The sequence below is a fragment of the Thunnus maccoyii genome, chromosome 22 (genome assembly GCF_910596095.1).
Source record: "Thunnus maccoyii chromosome 22, fThuMac1.1, whole genome shotgun sequence".
Classification (NCBI taxonomy): domain Eukaryota; kingdom Metazoa; phylum Chordata; class Actinopteri; order Scombriformes; family Scombridae; genus Thunnus; species Thunnus maccoyii.
The window spans coordinates 5837020-5858719 of record NC_056554.1 but is presented as its reverse complement, the minus strand read 5'-3'; the positions used below and the strand labels follow the sequence as shown (position 1 = coordinate 5858719).

Here is a 21700-nt window from a genome sequence, read left to right as displayed (position 1 = left end):
TTTGTCTCTTATTTCACTTCAGCTCAGGTGACTGATCTGAAATTCTCCTCATCTGTTCGTCAAGACAATGGTTTTATATCAGCTAATGTTGGTGATGACACGACTTTGCAGTGCTTCTGTGAAGGTGTTGTTGCAAAGCTTTACTGGTATAAACAAACTCTGGGACAGAAACCAAGGCTCATCTCCACCTTCCAAAAATATGAGGTAATCACCACGTTTCATGATGAATTCAACAACAATCCTCGCTTCACACTGGATACTGAAAACGGTAAAAATAACTTGAGGATCACAGATTTGCACATTTCAGACTCAGCTACTTACTACTGTGTTAGTAGCTATTTAAACAAGATAGAATTTTTGGAGGGCACTACTCTCAGTGTAAAGAGTTCAGGTTTGAACATCCAAGCTTTGGTCCATCATTCAGCATCTGAGAGCATCCAGCCAGGAGGCTCTGTGACTCTGAACTGTACAGTACACACTGGGACCTGTGATGATGGAGAACACAGTGTTTACTGGTTCAAAAACTCCCAAGAATCTCATCCAGGAATCATTTACACACATGGAGGCAGGAATAATCAGTGTGAGATGAACAGCAACACACAAACACACACCTGTGTCTACAACTTGCCAATGAAGAGTCTGAATCTTTCTCATACTGGGACCTACTACTGTGCTGTCGCCTCATGTGGACAGATACTGTTTGGAGACGGGACCAAGCTGGACTTTGAGTGTAAGTAACTTTTTAGGAGACGTTGTCCCATTTGATACAGTCTTACTCCCTCATCAAGCTTAAGATAAAAACTGAAAACATGCTGAAAGCTCTGTTTCTGATATCTGGCTCTCAGTAGATGGTGTGGACTCTTGTCTTGTCTTGGTGTATTTCTTGAGTGGAACTTTGGCGTTCACCACCATCCTCAGCGTTTTATTGGCTTTCTCAGTGTACAAGATGAAGAAGAGAAACAGCTGCCAGTCAGGTACAGGCAAATGATTCTGCTTGTTTATAACAGCTTGTATTCACTGAATTTGGCTTTTGAATAAAAGAGCATTTTCTGTTTCACAATCAGAGCCTCAACATGGATTTTCAGCTCCGTCCAAAGCAGATGCAGAGGTGAATGCAGTTTTGATTAACTGTTGAATTGCTATTTAACCACTTTTTTATAGCACAACAATTAATTGTGTTGTGGACATTGTTTTAATTGCAGTGTGATTTACTTTTATATATTTTGTTAGCAGGGTAACCAAGACTCAGACAACCTCCATTATGCTGCTTTAAATGCAAACGTGGCAAACAGATCAAGAGGAGTGAGGAACAACTCCCAGAATGAATGTGTGTACTCCAGTGTAAAGATGTAGAACTTGTGAATAAGGTTTCTTAGAATCTTGTTTATTGTGTATTGTTGTCTTAGATAAAGCTCTACATAAAGGAATGTGCCTCTTGATCTGCAGTCAAAAGATGAGATTCTCTGTGTTCTGGTAGGGTTTAGTAATTTGCACATTCAGGACTCTCTAGTCTCTTCGTTGCTTGTAAGTGTGCTTTAAAGTTTATCTACAGGATGTCTCTGCTGTTTTCTTAAAAAACATGTATCTTGAATCATATTCATATGTTATATATATTATTAAAAATCATATTCTTTTTGCTATTACAAAAGTACATTTAGAAGGCCAGATTCATTTATGCTGTACAACAAGCTACTGTTTGGTTATGAGGAACATGACGGGAAAAAATGGTATTATTTGTGTTTTATCTTCAATAAGTTTTAACCTGATTAACTGCATTGTGCTGTTCCATGAACGTTTTGTGTCAGTAATGATGAAATAAATCTAACCATGGAACACTTGAGACAATGTTTGCGTTATGTTTAAGCTCTGGTAGTGGTACCTCTGACTCACAATGCTTTGTGTACTGGATAAAGCATGTGGCTGGTCTCACTCGTCTCTGGCCAGGTGCAGATACCGATACACATTCTCTCCACTGTGCTGCATGGACAAAAGGAAAAAAGACAAAGTAGTCTTAACAATTGATGACAGCTCTCTTCTAATACAACTGCTGTTGTGGTTGCTGAAAATTGCTTAGGATGCAAATTTTCCTCTTAAACTGAATGAATGTTCATAAAACATAAAAGCTGAGTGGCTCAATGATGGAGGAATCTAGTAAAAATGTTAACCATTACAAATATTTACTGAATGTTAACTAATGTCAGAACCCAAGTACAACTGGAACCATATTTTGTTTCCAAAGAAGTAGAAAAAGGCTGTTACCACACAGTGACAAAGGTCAAAATCTCAACAAATTGGTAAAAATGTAATTTAAAATTCTCATGCTGTTGTTTTTTAATAGCCAATGTATTGTAACATTTGGCCCCATTGACTGCAGTACAATATATTACAGTCATCTGGCAGACCCTTTTTTCAAGCACACCTTATATTTTCCCATACATGTACATTGCGAGCAACATGGATTTCAGTGTCTTAAGGAGCACCAGCTTCTACCAATTGAGCTACATGCGACACTAATATAATGTTTTTGTCAAATACAACTTTGATCATATTTATTTATTATAAGCTGTTTGCACTCATCATTTTGGTTTCAAAGTAAAATGGCACAAAAAGATTTTCAACTGACTTTATGTCCAAGTTTTTGATCTGACTGATGAGCTGAGACAGCACCTGGGAAAGGCCAAGATATCCCAACAACTGGCGTTCTTTCTGAAAACATGAGGCCCTACAACTTCATTCTACTGATAATGTGGTTACAGTAAAGTCTGTCTGAATTCCAGTCACTCTGAGACCTGTTGACCCTTATCTCTAATCTTTTTTGCTTTGTATCTCTTTTAGTGCAACATGCTTTGTGGTTTTCAGCAGGATGTAGAAGTCTTTGTACTCTCACATACATGCTCCCTAAGATAAAGACCCCTTCAACATCCCATAATAGTGCAGTCCTTTTCAGGTAACATGTATGGAAACTGCGATACTGCTGTCCACTTGAAATACTACTTAAAATATAACTGATAGCAAAAGACAGAACAACAAAGTAAAAGCAAATAAAAGCAGACATTTAAAAATATATTTCAACCAGAATGATGTAAAAAAAATCCTAGATTTTATAATCAAATGTGATTAAAAAAAAAAAGAGATCCAATTTAAATTCAACTTAATACGAGTCAATGAAAATAAGATCTACAACAGATTCTACTCACAAGATTAAACTGTCCTGATGAGGGTGATTTATAAGACAAAAGCCTGTTCAACCTCACCATCGTGGTATCTATTCATACAGATTGCTTTGGTTTCAGGTTGAACACATGCAACATGTGATAGTTTAACTGTGAGTGGTGTATGGTTTTGAGTCTCAATCAGTGGAGGTAGGAGATACTGGGTGCTGTGGTGTTGTGGAGTCTGATGGCTGATGGCACAAAGAGCCCCCTAAGCACTTAGAGGCACGTGGCTGGATGAGTCTGTGGCTGAACATGCTCCTGAGCTGCCTCAGCTCAACATAGAGAGGATGAGAGTGGTGGTCCATGGTAGTTTTCAGCTTCCTTCTCATACTCTTCTCTGTTACTGCCTCCACACTGTCCAGTTCCATCCCCACCACAGAGCTGGCCTTCCTCACCAGCTTGCCCAGTTTGTTGGCACCACAAGTCCCTTTAACGCTGGCCACTACAGACTGGCAGAACATCTGTAGCAGCCTAGTGCACACATTGAAGGACCTGAGCCTCCTCAGAAAGAACAGCCTGCTCTGTCTTTCCTGTAGAGGGCCTCAGTGTTGTCTGAGGGCCTCAGTGTTGTCTGAGGCCCTCTACAGGCCCTCTAGTTTGTTGGTGAGTTGCACCCCTAGGAAGTTGTAGGTGTCCACCATCTCCATCCCCGACTTATGACGACAGGGGTGGGGGGCTTCTTTCTGTGCCGGAAGTCCACCACCAGCTCCTTGGTTTTCCCAGTGTTGAGCTGAGGGTGGCTGCTGTCACACCATCCTATGAAGTTCTTGACTAAGTCTCTGTACTCCTCCTCCTTGTCATGTGTGATACAGTCGACATTGGAGGAATCATCTGAGAACATCTGAGTCAAAGCATAAGTCAGAGGTGTAGAGGGTGAACAAAAATGGTGACAGTACAGTTCCTTGGGGTGCGCCAGTGTTGCTCGTCACCATGTCTGACAAGCAGCCTTGCAGCCTTTCATACTGCGGTCTGTTGGTGAGGTAGTCTGTAATCCAGGCCACAAGGTCCTGGTCCACCTGACCCACAGAGAGCTTCTCAGCCAGCTGGAGAGGTTGGATGGTGTTGAAAGCAGTGGAGAAGAACATGATCGTCACAGTGCTTTGTGGTTTTTCCAGGTGTGTGTAAGCTCTGTGCAGCAGGTAAATGACAGCATCCTCAACACTGATGTCAGCCTGGTACACAAACTGCAGTAGATCCAGGCAGTCGTGTACCAGGGGCCTGAGGTGCTGGAGAAACAGCCTCTCAAAGGTCTTCATGAGTAAAAGATGTAATAAAGTAGGTGTATTAATCATTACTATGTAAGAAAATTAAACAGAATCTATAACACATGAGGCTGTAGTAAATAAATTACAGATTTTTCACATACATACAGTACATAGAACGCAAAGAAAAGAAATGAAACAGTCATCACTCTGAGAGCTGTTGAACTCTAAACTCTACACTACAAATACGCTTTTTGCTTTTATATCCTTGACTGGAGCCCAGACCATAGCAATGGTCATAGACGTCAAACGGTGTGCAAATGGTGCGACTGTACAGGGCCTTGCACCTTTTATGGCCTCGCAATACAGTTAGTTTTGAATGAAACATACTTCAAAGCAAATTTTCTATCTGTCCAGTGAAAATAAATGTCACATAAAAAGAGATCTGCATCCAGAGCAAGTCTATATAACGGACTAGCTAATCAGGCTCATATTGCTCTCTGAACAAATTTTTCACAAATGCAGGAGTTGGACAAAATGTTTGGATTACTTTTTAATCTGATGAAATGTGTGAAATGGAAGATACTGATCTCCAAGGGCACTGACTGAGTAACTCGCTGAGCACATCTGAATTTCCATACATAAACCTACAGGACCTGTTCCAAGAGCTGAGGATACTCAGAGAGATCACTCCAAAGGGAAGAACTACAGCACATCAAACCCTCCGTTTCCTCAAGCATCAGATAAACATTTCCAACAGTGAGATTGCATTCAGAATTCTTCTGACAATCCCGGCGAAGGTGGTATTGAGAGAATGCCACCTTCAAGAATAACAAGTTTTATATATAGAAACAACGTCTGACTTACTGAAGAGACAACACACAGTGAGATCAATTTCTACTGAAGTCGCTTAAGTCTTCCTTTTTTGCAGTCAAAAATCATATCCAAGTATAATTAGGGGGGAAATGTATTCAATTATTTTCTATGTACGTTTGACCTTTAATTTATTGTCCAAATCTGTCTTTTTGCAGCAGTACAGATGACAGTCATGTGTTCTCTGGTCTACAGCGCGGCAAGAATATTGTCAAGTATGAAGAAACTGCACAAAATATTAGTGATAGGGTTTATTAATTACTTGTTTATTGATATCTATGTCTGGCATCTTAAGGTGGTTATTAATAATCACATCTTCCTAATAAAGATCAGTTCACTGCCAGAGGCTGAGCGTGGCTGAACTCCACTATATGTTTTTATTAATGTTACATTACCTTGAAACCAAACAATGGTTAATTAATCAATATATTATCTCCTTATGACCATGGATAATAAACTAATTTTACCAAACCAAATATTAAACAAACCTCTAAAGTCCTGTCAGTTAGATCAGTATGAATACATGTGTACTATGTGGTCATAAATTTCAGTGATTTTAAAGCTAATGTAGAGATGAGGAATCTGTACTGTATGTAGTTCATTTAGCTCTCACCGTGTCTCAAGAAACAAACTTGAAACTAAAGGTGACAGTGAACATGTGATCATGTTTCCTAAATAGGACACATAGTGTCACTTCTGGTTGACCAATCAAACACAGTCTTGTCTCTTAAGAGTGAAGAAAAGATCAAGATTCTTTTCAGTCAGCCCGACTATTTGAACACGATGAGATCTCCAGAGTTTGTTTTCTTTCTGACATGTCTGTTATTGGGACAGAAAATGGGTGAGTTGTGTTTTTATGAGTCCAGTTTGTGTCTTTTAAAATGTGCAGTTATTCCTCCTTTAATTATGTGTTTATAATGTGAATTTTCTTTGTCTTTCATTTTACTTCAGCTCAGATGACTGATGTGAAATTCTCCTCATCTGTTCGTCAAGAGAGAAGTTTTGTATCTGTTAATACTGGGGACAACTTGACTTTGCAATGTTTCTATGACGGTGTTGTTGCAAGGCTTTACTGGTATAAGCAAACTCTGGGACAGAAACCAAGAATCATCTCTACCTACTACAAGTATGAAAGTAATGGCACTTTTCATGATGAATTGAAGAACAATCCACGTTTCGCACTGGATACTGAAACTGGTAAAAATCACTTGAAGATCACAAATTTGTGCATCTCAGACTCAGCTACTTACTACTGCGCAAGCAGCTACTCATCCAAGTTTGAATTTGCAGAAGGAACTATTGTCAATGTAAAGGGTTCAGGTTTGAACATCCAAGCTTTGGTCCATCAGTCGGCATCTGAGAGCTCTGTGACTCTGAACTGTACAGTACACACTGGGACCTGTAATGATGGAAATCACAGTGTTTACTGGTTCAAAAACTCTCAAGAATCTCAACCAGGAATCATTTACACACATGGAGGCAGGAATGATCAGTGTGAGAGGAACAGCAACACACAAACACACACCTGTGTCTACAACTTGCCAATGAAGAGTCTGAATCTTTCTCATGTTGGGACCTACTACTGTGCTGTCGCCTCATGTGGACAGATAGTGTTTGGAAACGGGACCAAGCTGGACGTTGGCAGTAAGTAACTTTTTCTAACACTGGTTGTCCTTTTTTATAAGTGTATAACTCCGTATTAAACTAAAAATAACACAGCTAAAAGCTTTCTACTGTCTTCTGGTGTCTGGCTCTCTGCAGATGAGGTGGATTCTCTTGTGTATTTGTTAAGTGGAGCTTTGACATTCACCACCATCCTGGTTGTTTTACTGGCTTTGTATGTGATCAACAAAAGAAACAGCTGCCAGTGTAAAGGTATGATAACTGCTATTCTTTGTAGTTGACAATGTGTATTCATTGAACATGGCATTATAGTAAGCTCACTGTTTGATCTTTCTCAGAGTCTCAGGTGAGATTTTCAGCTCCCTCCACATCAAATGCAGAGGTATGTTCTTTTTCTTTTTTTAGATAAACTATTGTAATACCATTCAAACATTTTAAGCACAATTATTTTCTGGGATCTGTTTCTATTTTTATCAAATATTGTGATTTACTATATTTTATGATCAGGGTCACCAAAATGAAGAAAACATCCATTACGCAGCTTTAAAGGAGCACAAGATCAACAGATCTAGAAGACAGAGGAACAACACCGAGGCTGAATGCGTATACTCAAGAGTAAAGCAGTAGAACTGTTCATGTTTTATATTTGTTGCAGTGTAATAAGATATGCCTTTATTAGTGTTTCTAACAAACTCATAAGAGATTGAGATCATGTTATCAGTATATTTTTCTTGTGACCATAGAATAGAGCAGCCATAATTCCCAGAGATGAGTTGATTCAACCAGTTATTTGAGAATGTATGTTGGTGTTGGATTGAAGTAATAATATATTTATGTGAAATTAAAAAGTTTTTAATGTTCTATCCACAACCCAAGTCAAATTTTAGCAAATCAGCAAGCTAAGGACATTTTTACAAGATGGGCTTCAGAACAAGTGTATGTGAGACAGAACTGCATGAATGCACATTGGCTGACCTCAAGCAAAATTATGTGACAGGCTGGATTTACTGTTGTGAATGTTAAATTATGCTATTTATAACTTTTTTCACTGGGACAGAAAAAGGTTGAAGTTGAAACAAATCAACACAGAATGGAAAAGACAGTAAAAGGGAAACATATGAGGGACAGAGAGCGGGTACAGTACTACAGAGCAGATATCTCATATGTAACTTTAAGGCAAACAGAGCTTTAATATCGTCTCACTGGGTCAACAAAGTTGGAAGTTTTTCGAATCATCTACTGGATTTTAGAAGACAAAACATCAAATCTCAAGGGATTGTACATACAATGGTATCAGCACTTAACATAACATATTTTGCCAATCAGCTTCCCACTATGAGCAATGGGACCCTATATGAACATTTCAAGAATGTTTTCTGCCAAAAGTTTTGCCTATTTCACTTGAGAGATATCTGTTTGAGCTGTTTCGTCTGCGCTCCGCTCAGTAGTTTAATGTGGGCGGGGCTTGGTGGGAGTAAGGTGATGTCACGTATTTCTGTCCCAATCAGACTTTTGCTAAATTTGAATCAGAATCTGACGTCAGTTGTTGGGTTGTTGGGTTATTTTGCCAAGCCACTGTCAATCACATCTGTGCAAACCACACCCACACAGTCCTGGTGAAGCAGATTAACTGAGTTTTGAGTGTTAAACTCTTAATAAAGAAAAAGTAAGAATGTTATCTTTTTAACTTTAACTTGAATTTTTTTTAAAGAAGTGTAATAACTTGCATGAATTCTGTGAAGTAGTAATAAATGTGGATGATATATAAGCAAAACATTCTGCCTTTGAGCCATGTACCATACTCACTATGTTTAATAGAGATATTCCTCTGGTGTTTCATGAGGTGGTGTCATGAGCTGAGAAGAGATGAGGCTCACTTCCCAGTTTCTGCACCTTATCAGAAAGACAAAATGAACCAAAAGAATGAGATGAGAATAGTGTTACACTAATGAGGATGTTTGTGGTCATATACAGTACCAGTCAAAAATTTGGACACACCTTTCCATTCCCTTAAATGAGATAATGTGTCTAAACGTTTGACTGGTACTGTATGCTTTGGTCATTTTAAAGCTAATGCCATTGCTGACAAAGTTGAAGAGTCATTAAGTTGCTCATATACTCCTGACCTTGTAAATCCTCTCTTAATACTATAACTGGCTCTGAACATGTGATCATGTTTCCAAAGTAAGACATTAGGTGTCACTTCTGATTGGCCAATCAAACACAGTGCTGTCTGTGAAGAAGAAGAAATTCAGTGATGCTATATGACAAGTTTCTGTGACACTTTGAACATCAGCATGTGCACGTACACGTACATGTGTGTGAACCCACAAACCACAAATGTTATCTGCCAATGTGATGAGAAAATGTAAAGTGACAGAAAAGGATGAGTCATTCTTGTATGTTATGATAAAAAAAAAAACATAAACCAATCACGGGGGGTTAGTTTCAAACAATGGGCCTCATTCATAAACAGTACGTATACATTATTATTAACATATATATTATACATATTAGAACCTCAGTTATTTAAAAAAAATGATTGGGCCTAAATATACAACATTTAAAATTGTGAAATTACCAATAATACACAACTTATTTACTGATTGTAAAATTAATAGCCAAGACATTGTAATCTATAAATCATCATCACAAATGGAATGAAATTATAAATAGATTAAAACTGTCATGTTAGATGACAATAGCTTATATATTGAATGTGACAGCGATTAATTTCCTCCATCAGATTTGGCCGTGATATATGCAGCTTGTTAACCAGCAGCCTGTTCAGTGTCCTCACAGCCTGACAGATCAGTAGTGGCACAGGGAGGGATGCTCTGCATCTTCACTGCATCACGGCCTGTTGTGGTGAGAGACGAAATACAATGCACACCTGGTGCAGCAGTAGAGATTTATTTAGATTAATTCCACAGATCTACACATTAACCAACTTTTTATTTTGTTACAAACGTACTGAGTGGTAGTGGTGCAACAGGTATGCAGGCTGTATACAGGATTCACAATCAGGCTCCAAACAATTGTATCAATGACATGTTTACCAGCCAAATCTACTTCTGAAACTATTGTTTGAATTTCACTAGCAGCAAAGTTTTTCTATATTTTTACCATCATATCCTTCTTTGTAATGATTGACAGCTGCATTGCTCCAACAGAGCTTTCCTTATATAGAGACATGGCGGTGTGGTAGTATGCTAATGTTACAGCTCCTGGCCTGCAGCACCTGGCCTGAAATACAGGACAGAAACGTGAGACAGAGAGACGTGGCTTGTCGCTGTTGAATTGTCCACAGTTGTGAGGAGAAGACAGCAGCGCATGCGCCTTATTACAGTCACTGTGGCAAGCCACGGTCTCACACTGCCACCTATTGTCAGAAAACTGCTATAGCAGACCAATTATTCGGATTTAAACTAGATTATGCTTTTTTTTTAAAAAAAAAAAAAAAGGAAAAACAGTACAAAAATAAAGTACATATCCTCTTTCAAACACTAAAATCAAACAATTTAATTTACCAAAATGTGATCACACTTTAGTGGGCATCAGACTAATAACAGATAGCCTGCACGTGCCTGTCAATTTCGAATGATTCTGATTCACTAACATGCGCACGGTGGTAAGAACAAATTGGCTGGTGCACAAGTCATGAATCCAATGGTAATTTTGAGTGCAAACGTGAGAACATTTCTATGCACATATTAGTGAATGAGGCCCAATGTGTTGTATGAAAGCAGTAAAATTACAACAGTTTTACGTTGGTCTATGGTTTCCAAGTAAGGGAGCCTCAGATCATTTTCAGAGAGGTCTAGCAGGACGACTTGACATTTGCTCCAGGTAAGAGAAAACAAAGGTGATCAAAAAGACATTGCAGAGGCCAGGAGGTCTGGTACAACATATTTGCCTTGAGATTGATACATTTTTTAAGGAAACTGGGTGTTGATTACTCAGAACTTTAAGGTAATAATCCTTAAGATTTTAATTCTGGTTGATCTTTCTACCATGCTTACTGGTAGAAAGCCACCTATTGGATAACGAGCATTTCCAAGCACCAAAAGCCTTTTATCCATATCTTCATGCTCTTTTAGCCTTTTCTCTATTTTTAAAGAAACCAAATATGTTGAGTGAATATGGTCCATTAGTGAGATCAGTATTATATGAGTGAGGATGTCTGTGCTAATTTATATTTTAGTGATTTTATATCTAATGGTAAGTTAAGGAGCCATTATGTTCTTCATATACCTCTTACCAAGTGACTCTTCTCAAGAACCAAATGTGACAGTACAGTTGACAGTGAACATGTGATCAAGTTTCCTAAACAGGACATACAGTCACTTCTGGTTGGCCAATCAAACGCAGTCTTGTCTCTTAAGAGTGAAGAAAAGATCAAGTTTCTTTTCATTTAGCCCGACTATATGAACACGATGAGATCTCCAGTGTTTGTTATCTTTCTGACATGTCTGTTCTTGGGACAGAAAATGGGTGAGTTGTGTTTTTATGAATCCAGTTTGTGTTTTTTAAAATGTATGGTCACTCCTCTATTAATTATGTGTTTATAATGTGAATTTTCTTTGTCTTTCCTTTACTTCAGCTCAGATGACTCATCTGAAATTCTCCTCATCTGTTCGTCAAGACAGAGGTTTTGTATCTGTTAATACTGGGGACAATTTGATTTTGCAATGTTTCTATGAAGGTGATGTTGCAGCAAGGTTTTACTGGTATAAGCAAACTCTAGGACAGAAACCAAGAGTTATCTCTACCTACTACAAGTATGAAAGTAATGGCACTTTTCATGATGAATTGAAGAACAATCCTCGCTTCACACTGGATATTGAAACTGGTAAAAATCACTTGAAGATCACAGATTTGCACATCTCAGACTCAGCTACTTACTACTGCATAAGTGGCTATTCATACGTGTATGAATTTTTAGAGAGCATTATTGTCAATGTAAAGGATTCAGGTTCGAACATCCAAGCTCTGGTCCATCAGTCGGCATCTGAGAGCATCCAGCCAAGAGGCTCTGTGACTCTGAACTGTACAGTACACACTGGGACCTGTGATGATGGAGAACACAGTGTTTACTGGTTCAAAAATTCTCAAGGATCTCAACCAGAAATCTTTTACACACATGGAGGCAGGAATGATCAGTGTGAGAGGAACAGCAAAACACAAACACACACCTGTGTCTACAACTTGCCAATGACGAGTCTGGATCTTTCTCATGCTGGGACCTACTACTGTGCTGTCGCCTCATGTGGACAGATAGTGTTTGGAAACGGGACCAAGCTCAACTTTGAGCGTAAGTAACTTTTTCTAACAAAGGTTGTCCTTTTTTTAATAAGTGCATAACTCTGTATTTAAACTAAAAATAACACAGCTAAAAGCTTTCTACTGTCTTCTGGTGTCTGGCTCTCTGCAGATGAGGTGGATTCTCTTGTCTTGGTGTATTTCTTGAGTGGAGCTTTGACATTCACCACCATCCTGGTTGTTTTATTGGCTTTCTCGGTGTATGTGATCTACAAAAGAAACAGCAGCCAGTGTAAAGGTATAACTGCTATTCTTTGTAGTTGACAGCGTGTATTCACTGAACATGGCATTATAGTAAGCTCACTGTTTAATCTTTCTCAGAGTCTCAGGCGAGATTTTCCACGTCAGATACAGAGGTATGTTCTTTTTCTTTTTTTAGATAAACTATTTTATTACGACTCAACTCTTTTAAGTCCAATTATGTTTTGAGACCTAGCATTTCTTTTTATTTCTCTCAAGTGTTGTGGTTTTCTGTTTTATATTTTATGATCAGGGTCACCAAAATGAAGAAAACATCCATTATGCAGCTCTAGGGGAGCACAAGATCAACAGATCTAGAAGACAGAGGAACAACACCGAGACTGAATGCGTGTACTCAAGTGTAAAGCAGTAGAACTGTACAAGTTTTATATTTGTTGCAGTTTAACAAGAGATGCCTTTATTAGTGTTTTTAGCAAACCCCTAAGACAATGAGGTCATACTTCTAGTAACTATAGGATGAAGCAGCATGAAGTGTTGCATTTCTAACTATTTTAACTACTTTCCATAATTCCCAGAGTTATACTGATTCGACCAGTTATTTTTGAGGATGTACACTCACTGAGCACTTTCTTAGAAACAACTGTGAAATCTAATGCAATCCAATACAAAAGCCCTGCCTACTTTCAAGAAGCTTATACATTTTCAGTTTTAGTTGACATTGTCAGAAAGGTGATAATTCTACTTTATGTTTATTATTGGGGTCATAGTGAGTGGTGGTGTACTGGAGTGTATTAAATTGAAATATGTTCCAAATATTTTGCTCCCCCCATGTATGCTAATGCGTGTCTACACTGGAGGCGTTCAGGCACAGTGTCACCCATGTATAAAATACACCCTAATCTATGTTAAGGGGGCGGACAAAATATTAGGAACACTTTTCAATATAATGCACTCCAGTACACCACCACCCACTACAACCTCAATAATAAACATGATGTAGAATTATCATCTTTCTGACAGTCAACAAAAACTGAAAATATATAAGTTTTGTAAAAGTAGAAATTATGGCAGAGCTGTTGTATTGGATTGCACTAGATTGCACAGGTGTTCCTAATAAAGTGCTCAGTGAGTATACATGTAAAGTCACCACTGAAACAGACCAGAAGTCGTAATAAACATGCTGATTTGTGCACCACAAACCCGCACTTGCAAACATCTTTTAATAGTTTCCTTTTGGTCAGCAGTGTTATGATAAAATCTCTCTTTAGCTTTGTAAGATGTGGTTATGTGCACAACTCGGACCATCTGCACTTTTTGTCTCTTTGTATGTGTGGTTTCAATCAGGACGCCTCCACAGTGAGAGCCAACTGATTTTATAGTAGATCAGACTCAATTCTTTGTGACCTTTTGGGGATCAAACTAATATAGTCAACTCAAACTTCATGCTTGAAAAAAAGGAGAATATATAAAGTAAAATAAATAACCATAAAAATAGACGAAATCTCATTAAATTACACTAGACCTGGCTAGTGATTACCATGTTGTATTCTTAGTGTATCTGACAGGTAGTTAATCAATTATTATGCCTGCATGTTATTTGTTTGACATAATGATGATCGATTCATTAACTAAGGTTGAGCAAAACTGAACTCCACTGTACTGTATGTTGTATGTTGCATCTCTAAACTGTAAATGTTGGACTAAACACATCGAATGGACACAAAAAATAAACACGTCTTTGAAGTGAGTGCAGCCCATCAGTGACAGTACAGGCTGTTACGTAAGTGAGGATGTTGGTTGTGGTTATTCATTTTTACTCAACGTGATGTTTTTCAAGAGCCGGCCTTGGCAGTATAAGTGGGAGTGAGCATGTGATCATGGCCAGTCAAACACAGGCTTGTCACTGAAGACAGGAAAAATACTCCACATTACTTTAAACGAAGAAATTTGAAACAATGACATCTCCAAAGGTTGTTTTTTGTTTAACATGTTTGTTCTTAGGGAAAATAGGTGAGTGGTGTTTTTTGTGTATTTTTTAGTCACTCCTCATGTCATTCCTCAATCATTCTTGTCTTCATTGTGATAAACTCTCTATAAATTTAAACTAATTGTGCATTTGCTTTGTCTCTCATTTTGCTTCAGTTCAGATGACTGATGTGAAATTATCCTCATCTGTTCAGCAGGAAAGTTGTTTTCTGTCAGTTAATGTTGGTGAGGAGGTAACTTTGCGATGTTTCTATGAAGGCGATGTTGCAGCAAGGCTTTACTGGTATAAACAAACTCTAGGACAGAAACCAAGGCTCATCTCCATTTTCTATAAGTACGAAACAAGTGGCACTTTTCATGATGAATTCAAGAACAATCCTCGCTTCACACTGGATACTAAAAATGGTAAAAATGACTTGGTGATCTCAGATTTACAGATTTCAGACTCAGCTACTTACTACTGTGCAAGTAGCTATACATTTATTTTAGAATTTGAGGAGGGAACTATTGTCAATGTAAAGGATTCAGGTTTGAACATCTTAGCTTCAGTCCATCAGTCAGCATCTGAGAGCATCCGGCCAGGAGGCTCTGTGACTCTGAACTGTACAGTACACACTGGGACCTGTGATGATGGAGAACACAGTGTTTACTGGTTCAAAAACTCTCAAGAATCTCATCCAGGAATCATTTACACACATGGAGGCAGGAATGATCAGTGTGAGAGGAACAGCAACACACAAACACACACCTGTGTCTACAACTTGCCAATGAAGAGTCTGAATCTTTCTCATGCTGGGACCTACTACTGTGCTGTCGCCTCATGTGGACAGATACTGTTTGGAAACGGGACCAAGCTGGACTTTGCCTGTAAGTAACTATCTAGCCAGAGATTTGTGATGGTTATCTTTTAATCAAACTTAAGAAAAAAAGCTAAAAGCTGTAATGTATCTTGACGTCTGGCTCTCTACAGCTGAGGTGGACTGTCTTGTCTCGGTGAATTTCTGGCGTGGGGTTGCAGCGTTCACCACCATCCTGAATGTTTTACTGGCTTTCTTAATGTGTGTGATGAACAAGAGAAACCACTCTCCTTGTGCAGGTAACTGGTGCTGTTTTTATCTTTAATGTATGTTCACTGAACATGACACGATATTAAGAAGGTTTAAATTCTGTTTTTTCAGATTCTCATACAGGAGTTTCAGCAGCCTCAAAAAGAAATGCAAAGGTATTCTCTTTTTAGACTATTGAATTACTATTCAAATATACAGCTGTTGCACAGCACTTTTTTGTGTGCATAAATGGTTGTGTACCACATTGTGATATACTGTTTCTCATGTCCAGGGTTACCAAGATGGAGATAACCTCTATTACATTGCTTTGATGGAGATCAAGATCAACAGATCAAGAAGCCAGATGGACGACACCTGGAGTGAATGCGTGTACTTTAGTGTAAAGCAGTAGAGCTGGACATGTTTTATCTGTGTCTATGTTTAATCAGACTTTAAAAGGGTCATTTTGCTTTCCCTAAAACAGCAGTTTTGTAAATATGATTTTACTTCATTGTGTTCAATGTAAAGTTTTATCTTACCAATAAACTCTTTAAACAAGAGACGTAACATGAAGTGCAATGATTTACATTATCTCTGTACCAACAGACTGCAATAAACTTACGTCTTTGTTCCTGGTGCTGAAAATAAATTCACAGTGTAATTCACAGTGGAGATGACAAACAGCCTGCAGGCGCATGTACATTGTTTATTAAAACTAAACTTTTATCATTGTCATTACAGAAACAACAGATTTATCAGTACTTGTAGCAAACATGGTGATTTACATCTCTTCTCATTTAAGCTGCTCAGTTGTTTCCTGTTAAAGGGGCCTCACATTGTTCACAGAAAGGGTCTGTGAGGAAGTGACATTTGATTCAGAAAAACTGGTCTGTTCTGGGTCAGAAAGAGACTACAAAGTGAAAAACTCTTGTTGGCTTATGACGTCAAAGCTTGCTGTCTCAGCTGCCAATCACGCTCTGCAAGGTGAGGATGATGAGCCAATCAGTCCTGACAGATGTGGCGGAATGTAGGACAAGTGTTGATAAATCTGCTAAGTCTGCTGTTCCTTCAGTAGTCTCAGTCAGTGCAGCCAGGACACTCTGTGACGGCAGAACACACTCGTGTTGTGTGGCTGAAAAATTGATTATTCTGCTCCTGAGATTATTTACTTTGGAAATAAAAATGACACCTGCCAGAGTACTGAGACTGGCTCTGGAGAAGCTACCTGTGTGAAAAACCTTCTCATGAGGAACCTCAGCTCTGATGATGCAGGAACCTACTACCGTGCCGTGACTTCATGTGGAGAAGTACTGTTTGGAAATGGGACCAAGTTGGAGTTTGAGCGTAAGTAACTTTTTAGCAGAAACTGTCTCATCTGATAAAAAAATTATGGTTACTCCCTCAACAAAGTTAACTGTTAAGCTGCTTTGTGATGTATTTATTGTAAGTTTCCTTCTACAAATGGATGTCACGTCTTCTAATGTCTGGTTCTGCAGATGAGATGGACTTTAATTATGTGATGTATGTCAATGGAGGTGCTCTGGCATTCATCGCCATCCTGAGTTTTTTATTGGTTTTCTTAGTGTGCATTATCATCAAGATAAACTGCTGCCACTGTACAGGTAATTTATTGTTGGTATCTATAACATGTATTCACTGAATATAGTATTATATAATGAGAAGGATTTCATTGTTTTTTCAGAGTCTCATGCAGAATCTTCAGCTCCCTCTCCCTCCAGTGCAGAGGTATCTTCTTTTATTCTGTGAACTTTTTTATATCTGTCATGTACCTAATTGTGTTGTACTATTTTTCATTATCAGGGTTACCAAAATGAAGATGAGGTCCATTACACTGCTTCAACGGAGAACAAGATCAACAAGATCAACAGATTAAGAAGACAGTGACAGTGGTGACACCTGGAGTGAATGTATCTACTTCAGTATGAAGCAGTAGCTGGGCAGGTTTCATCTCTTTCTTTGTATAACAGGACATTACCCTATTAGTGTAGCTTTCAAATTATACTTGTGCTTGTCCTAAACCATGTTTGTAAACATTTCATCTCATGATCAGTGTAAAGCCTTACCTTGCAAAAAATCCATTAAACACACTTTTTCAAATACAAGTTCTGCTATTGTAGTGATTTCAGCAGTCAGTAATAATGCATGTGCATACTAGCTGAGAGTAGTGTTTTCTGACAAGGTTAAAGGTATTGAGGTCAAGTGCAGGACCTCAATGTATATGTGTGTTTGTGTGCACCCAGTATCTATGAATATTATCTGCCAGTGTTGTAAGAACAATATGATCTGACGGGATGGGGAAAAACTTCTTAGAATAAAGCTAAGAGAGGGTTTTCTTTTTTTTTTTTTTACATTCAATGCATTATATGAAATCAGTAAGCTGAAAAAAAATTCTGTGCCACTCATTTAAAATGCTCTGTGGTTTCCATGTGAGAGGGCCTCTGAGGGGTCTGGGAGGAAGTGACTTTTGTTTTAGAGTATAGAAAAACTTAGGAGTGCTCTGGTTCAATAAAGCACAACAGAGGCCAGGAAGCTTGATACAAGAGAACTGGGATAGGAAATAAGGTGTATAAACAGAGCTTTAATTGAATACAATGAGGGCTGACCACTCACCCCATGAAGGTTGCCTCACCATTAAGTAGACTGGCTTCACTGCAGTATTTCACCACAGATTGCAAAAAGCATGTTACCTTGTTTCAGTAGCGTAGGCAGAAATCACAGTGTGGGTGGGCACAGAGAAAAACAGGTGGACCTAGACTTTCCAAGACCAATTGGTTCTGAAACACATATGGTAACCAAAATAGGCCATTACAACTACATTTGCCTGAATGCACCAGTTTAATAATACAAGCCTTATACATCATCGGAGGTAATGTTAAAGAAACCAAGACAAACATTAGCAATATCGCATAGCCTGGCACAGGAGCCACATATTCACACACACACACAGCTCACATATGCAATAGCATCATTAATCAAGCGTATGGATAGAGGTGCACCATACACATGCTTCAGTAACTTTAACAATGACACTTTAACATAGCCAGGCACGACAGCTACATAAGCCCCCCCCCCCCCCACACACACACACACACACCTTGCTGGAGATGACACTTGTTTATAAGTCTTGCTATGTGATTGACCAAAATAAAGTGTTGTTTCGGGAAATTAAATTGACTTTTCCCCTTTTTTCATAGGCAAGTATATGCGGTAAATTTTGACTCATAACAGATGTAACAATAATTGCTTATTTTAACTTTAAATATATTTATATATATATATTTATATTTTTATTGTGGGATATATTTATATATTTGGGGATTTTTTTTGTTTATCTTTATCTTATAATATATGTGCCTGTTCTGGTCATCATGAGCAATAAAATAGATAAATTGTGCCTATTTTAAACTAAAATTGATTTGTACATTGTAAGTTAAATGTGGTCTAAGGCAGTGATTCTCAACTGGTGGGTTGCGACCCAAAAGTAGGTCACGGACCTGTTCTGCGTGGGTCATGGACAGTTGGTCAAAAATAAATAAATAAATAATATTTAATGCACATCTGATGTTGGACTTGTCTTTTATTTTGAAAAAAAATATTTTGACAGGCATGCGTCAGAGACATGCAGCAGTCTAGCGCCATAGCCATGGTAACCATCATTTGATGGTTAAAGACATTCACTTTAAGTTTGTGTTGATGTTCAGAGGCAAGATGGCAAAGCGCAAATATGACCCATAGTATCTAAAATGTGGATTTTTGTACATTGAGGATAAAAAGGGACAGAAACCCCATTTAAAAGGTAGATTTTAAATGCATACAGGTTTAAGGTGCTTGGCTGTTCATGAGTTTTATGGCTTGGGAAAGAAGCTAATGCACATTCTGGCTGTTTTAGCTTTGATGGAGCGATATAAGTGTATAAGTGAAAATATCTAATTTTGTGGCCTTATTTATTTTGTGCATTTTTGATATTTATTTTAGTGTACATGCAGTTGTCATGGTCCTCCTCAGTTTCTTAATAATGTGCTCTGAAATGCACTTTGTACATGTAAATATGAGGCACCATTTGTGCTATGTTTATATATATGTATATATATATATATATTTCCCCATCAAGGGCTGAATTAGCAGCTACGTACCTGTCGTTACTTGGCACTTGTAGAGGAAGAACTGGCGCAGGATTAGTCTCTTCCTCCTCCTCCTCATGTCTTTTTGTGACAAATTTAAGCAAACTGCTTTGTTTCACCATACAAAGCAGTTACATTAAATCACTACATTACATTTTAAGCAGCTAGCTAGTGGAAATTAGGCTTCTCTGTGCAATGCACAGGATGCTCACAGACTTTTTCTGTTTTGTGTTGAACTTTTTGAGGGACTTTCTGGCATTTGGGTTGCCTTTATTGGTTGGACTGTGCTTATTGTGTTTTCGGTTTTCTGGTTTCCCTGTGTTTTCTCCTCCTGTGTTCATGTGTCTTCCTCACATCTGCCCTGTATCAGTCTCGTCAGCCCTGTCCTGCTGCCTGTGTTTCCCTCCGCCAATCACTCCCAGCCTGCCCTTGTGTCTAGTCACGTGTTCCCCATTCCCTGATGAGTTTAGTTTGTATTTAAGGTCTGGTTTTCAGTTGAGTCTTTGTTAGATCGTCTGTTCTGTCTTGTCAAGTTGTTCTGTTTGGTTCTGTTTTGCCCTGTGCTGTCCTTGACCACCGCAAGAATAAAGAAGTTTTTCGTCAACCCTGCAACCCTACTTTTCAATCTCTGCATTTGGGTCCATTCCTGTTACACTCCCACATGACAGTTGGTCGATATGCTCTCATCTAACCAAATTGTCATTGGTCAAATGATCGCTGTTACTTTCATAAGAGAAAAGTGTTACATCAGTAGCCTTCCAGGATAAATCCATTATTTCCTGCGGTGGGAGGGACAGACTAACAAATTACGTGTGAAAACGGGTATTGCGGCAGTGAACTTGCCCAACCTAATGGAGACTGCTAGGTTTAACTGTACTCAACGTTTGCTGAGCATTTACTGAATGTTTTGAATGTTTACTGAATCAGTGTTTCTCCTATAATTATAACAATGAGAACTCCCGCTAGGCCAAAAAAAAAATTTTTAATGCCAAAAATAACGCCAAATATCCATTCATTCAGAAATCAAGCTTTTGGGAGCCTCAGTGCACCACTGTTCCAATACATGAGTCAACCTCTGTGCTGTTGCCTGAGAAACTCTTGGTAGCGTAGCTCCATTAAGGAATAGGACATTGTGTAATATGTGTGCATAGCAGGTGGGAAACAGCAAGCAGCTAAAAAGTGACGGTGAATGCGAGCGCAGCAGAGGAAAATGTTAATAGTAAGTTATCAGTCTGGCAGTAAATGTACAGTACAGACTACAGTGTGTCAGTTAATAAATGCTGCAGCTTCTCAAGACCAAGAAAAGTCACGACTGTTATTTCCCCAACTGCTGGAAAAGTGAAGGGGGTTAGCTCCAAAGTTAGCAAAAATGGGTTAGCCCCCCCCACGACTAATCGATTAGTTGAAGATTATGTACGATGTCAGTCAACTAAGATTTTCTGTGGTTGACTACAGCCCTAGTTTTAATTTTATTGGTCGCATAGTCACATTTCAAATTGAAATAGTATTCACTGACTGCTATGATTCAGGAAGAAAGGAAGCCTTCTCATTGGGTGGCCCTGAGTGCCAAGTGGGTGGGCCCAGGCCTACCCACAGCTACACGCCAACCTTGTTTACCTCTGATGGAATCTTGTCATGTAGATAGTTTCATGTTTTGAGATGTTTGTCTCTGAGATTTCTGCCTCCACACAATATAATGAGAGTGACAGGAGTTTAGTTTGTGGTGCCTACAGTGTTGTTTTAAAAATTCAGCAGAAACATGCCTTTCCAGAAATAGGGTCTCTGTGTTTTTTTAGTTTATGTTGTAGCTCATCACATGGCTAACCTTGTTTAGGTTGGTGAAACCAAGTACCATAATACAGCTGCTGTTAAATAAAGGGTTTCAATTCATGTAGTGCTGTCTATGAAATGTAGACTCTTATCATCTGTACACAGAGAGCAAGTTAAGTGACAGTATGACAGCAAATCTTCAAACAATTTATAACTCTGCAGACAGTGACACTTATGTCCTAACAGTCCATGATGAAGGGTTTTTTTGCTTCACTGTGAACCAGCCAATCATGCTCTGCAAGGTGAGGATGATGAGTCAG

The 21700-nt window shown here is 38.6% G+C and overlaps 4 protein-coding genes across 4 annotated transcripts; all 4 read left to right on the top strand.

Moving 5' to 3' along the window:
- LOC121889884 lies at positions 1 to 1618 on the top strand (the record flags this gene model as incomplete). The annotated part of the gene is made up of 4 exons (XM_042402106.1): positions 1 to 730; positions 846 to 974; positions 1065 to 1108; positions 1234 to 1618. Coding segments are annotated over 4 exons (1023 nt in total), but the record flags the coding sequence as incomplete, so codon positions are not given.
- Positions 1619 to 6064: 4446 nt separating this feature from the next.
- On the top strand, positions 6065 to 8518 carry LOC121890040. Its single transcript, XM_042402296.1, has 5 exons — positions 6065 to 6131; positions 6242 to 6934; positions 7052 to 7165; positions 7252 to 7295; positions 7421 to 8518. Exons 1-5 carry the CDS (start codon positions 6074 to 6076, stop codon positions 7538 to 7540), a joined length of 1029 nt encoding a protein of 342 aa, XP_042258230.1. The 5' UTR covers positions 6065 to 6073; the 3' UTR covers positions 7541 to 8518.
- Positions 8519 to 10415: 1897 nt separating this feature from the next.
- Positions 10416 to 13025, top strand: LOC121890022. Its single transcript, XM_042402274.1, has 5 exons — positions 10416 to 11407; positions 11517 to 12227; positions 12348 to 12473; positions 12557 to 12591; positions 12729 to 13025. The coding sequence occupies exons 1-5, from the start codon at positions 11341 to 11343 to the stop codon at positions 12846 to 12848; spliced, it is 1059 nt and encodes a 352-aa protein (XP_042258208.1). The 5' UTR covers positions 10416 to 11340; the 3' UTR covers positions 12849 to 13025.
- A 509-nt stretch (positions 13026 to 13534) lies between these two features.
- Positions 13535 to 15902, top strand: LOC121890074 (immunoglobulin kappa light chain-like). Its single transcript, XM_042402341.1, has 4 exons — positions 13535 to 14446; positions 14579 to 15289; positions 15393 to 15518; positions 15759 to 15902. The coding sequence occupies exons 1-4, from the start codon at positions 14392 to 14394 to the stop codon at positions 15878 to 15880; spliced, it is 1014 nt and encodes a 337-aa protein (XP_042258275.1). The 5' UTR covers positions 13535 to 14391; the 3' UTR covers positions 15881 to 15902.
- The last annotated feature ends 5798 nt before the right edge of the window (positions 15903 to 21700 follow it).

Coding starts and splice junctions, on each gene's coding strand:
- LOC121890022 (XM_042402274.1), top strand. CDS start 11,341: ATGAACACGATGAGATCTCCAGTGTTTGTTATCTTTCTGACATGTCTG. Junction 11,408..11,516: donor GTTCTTGGGACAGAAAATGG/GTGAGTTGTGTT, acceptor CCTTTACTTCAG/CTCAGATGACTCATCTGAAA. Junction 12,228..12,347: donor GACCAAGCTCAACTTTGAGC/GTAAGTAACTTT, acceptor GGCTCTCTGCAG/ATGAGGTGGATTCTCTTGTC.
- LOC121890074 (XM_042402341.1), top strand. CDS start 14,392: ATGACATCTCCAAAGGTTGTTTTTTGTTTAACATGTTTGTTCTTAGGG. Junction 14,447..14,578: donor TTTGTTCTTAGGGAAAATAG/GTGAGTGGTGTT, acceptor ATTTTGCTTCAG/TTCAGATGACTGATGTGAAA. Junction 15,519..15,758: donor AAACCACTCTCCTTGTGCAG/GTAACTGGTGCT, acceptor TTTCTCATGTCC/AGGGTTACCAAGATGGAGAT.
- LOC121890040 (XM_042402296.1), top strand. CDS start 6,074: ATGAGATCTCCAGAGTTTGTTTTCTTTCTGACATGTCTGTTATTGGGA. Junction 6,132..6,241: donor GTTATTGGGACAGAAAATGG/GTGAGTTGTGTT, acceptor ATTTTACTTCAG/CTCAGATGACTGATGTGAAA. Junction 6,935..7,051: donor GACCAAGCTGGACGTTGGCA/GTAAGTAACTTT, acceptor GGCTCTCTGCAG/ATGAGGTGGATTCTCTTGTG.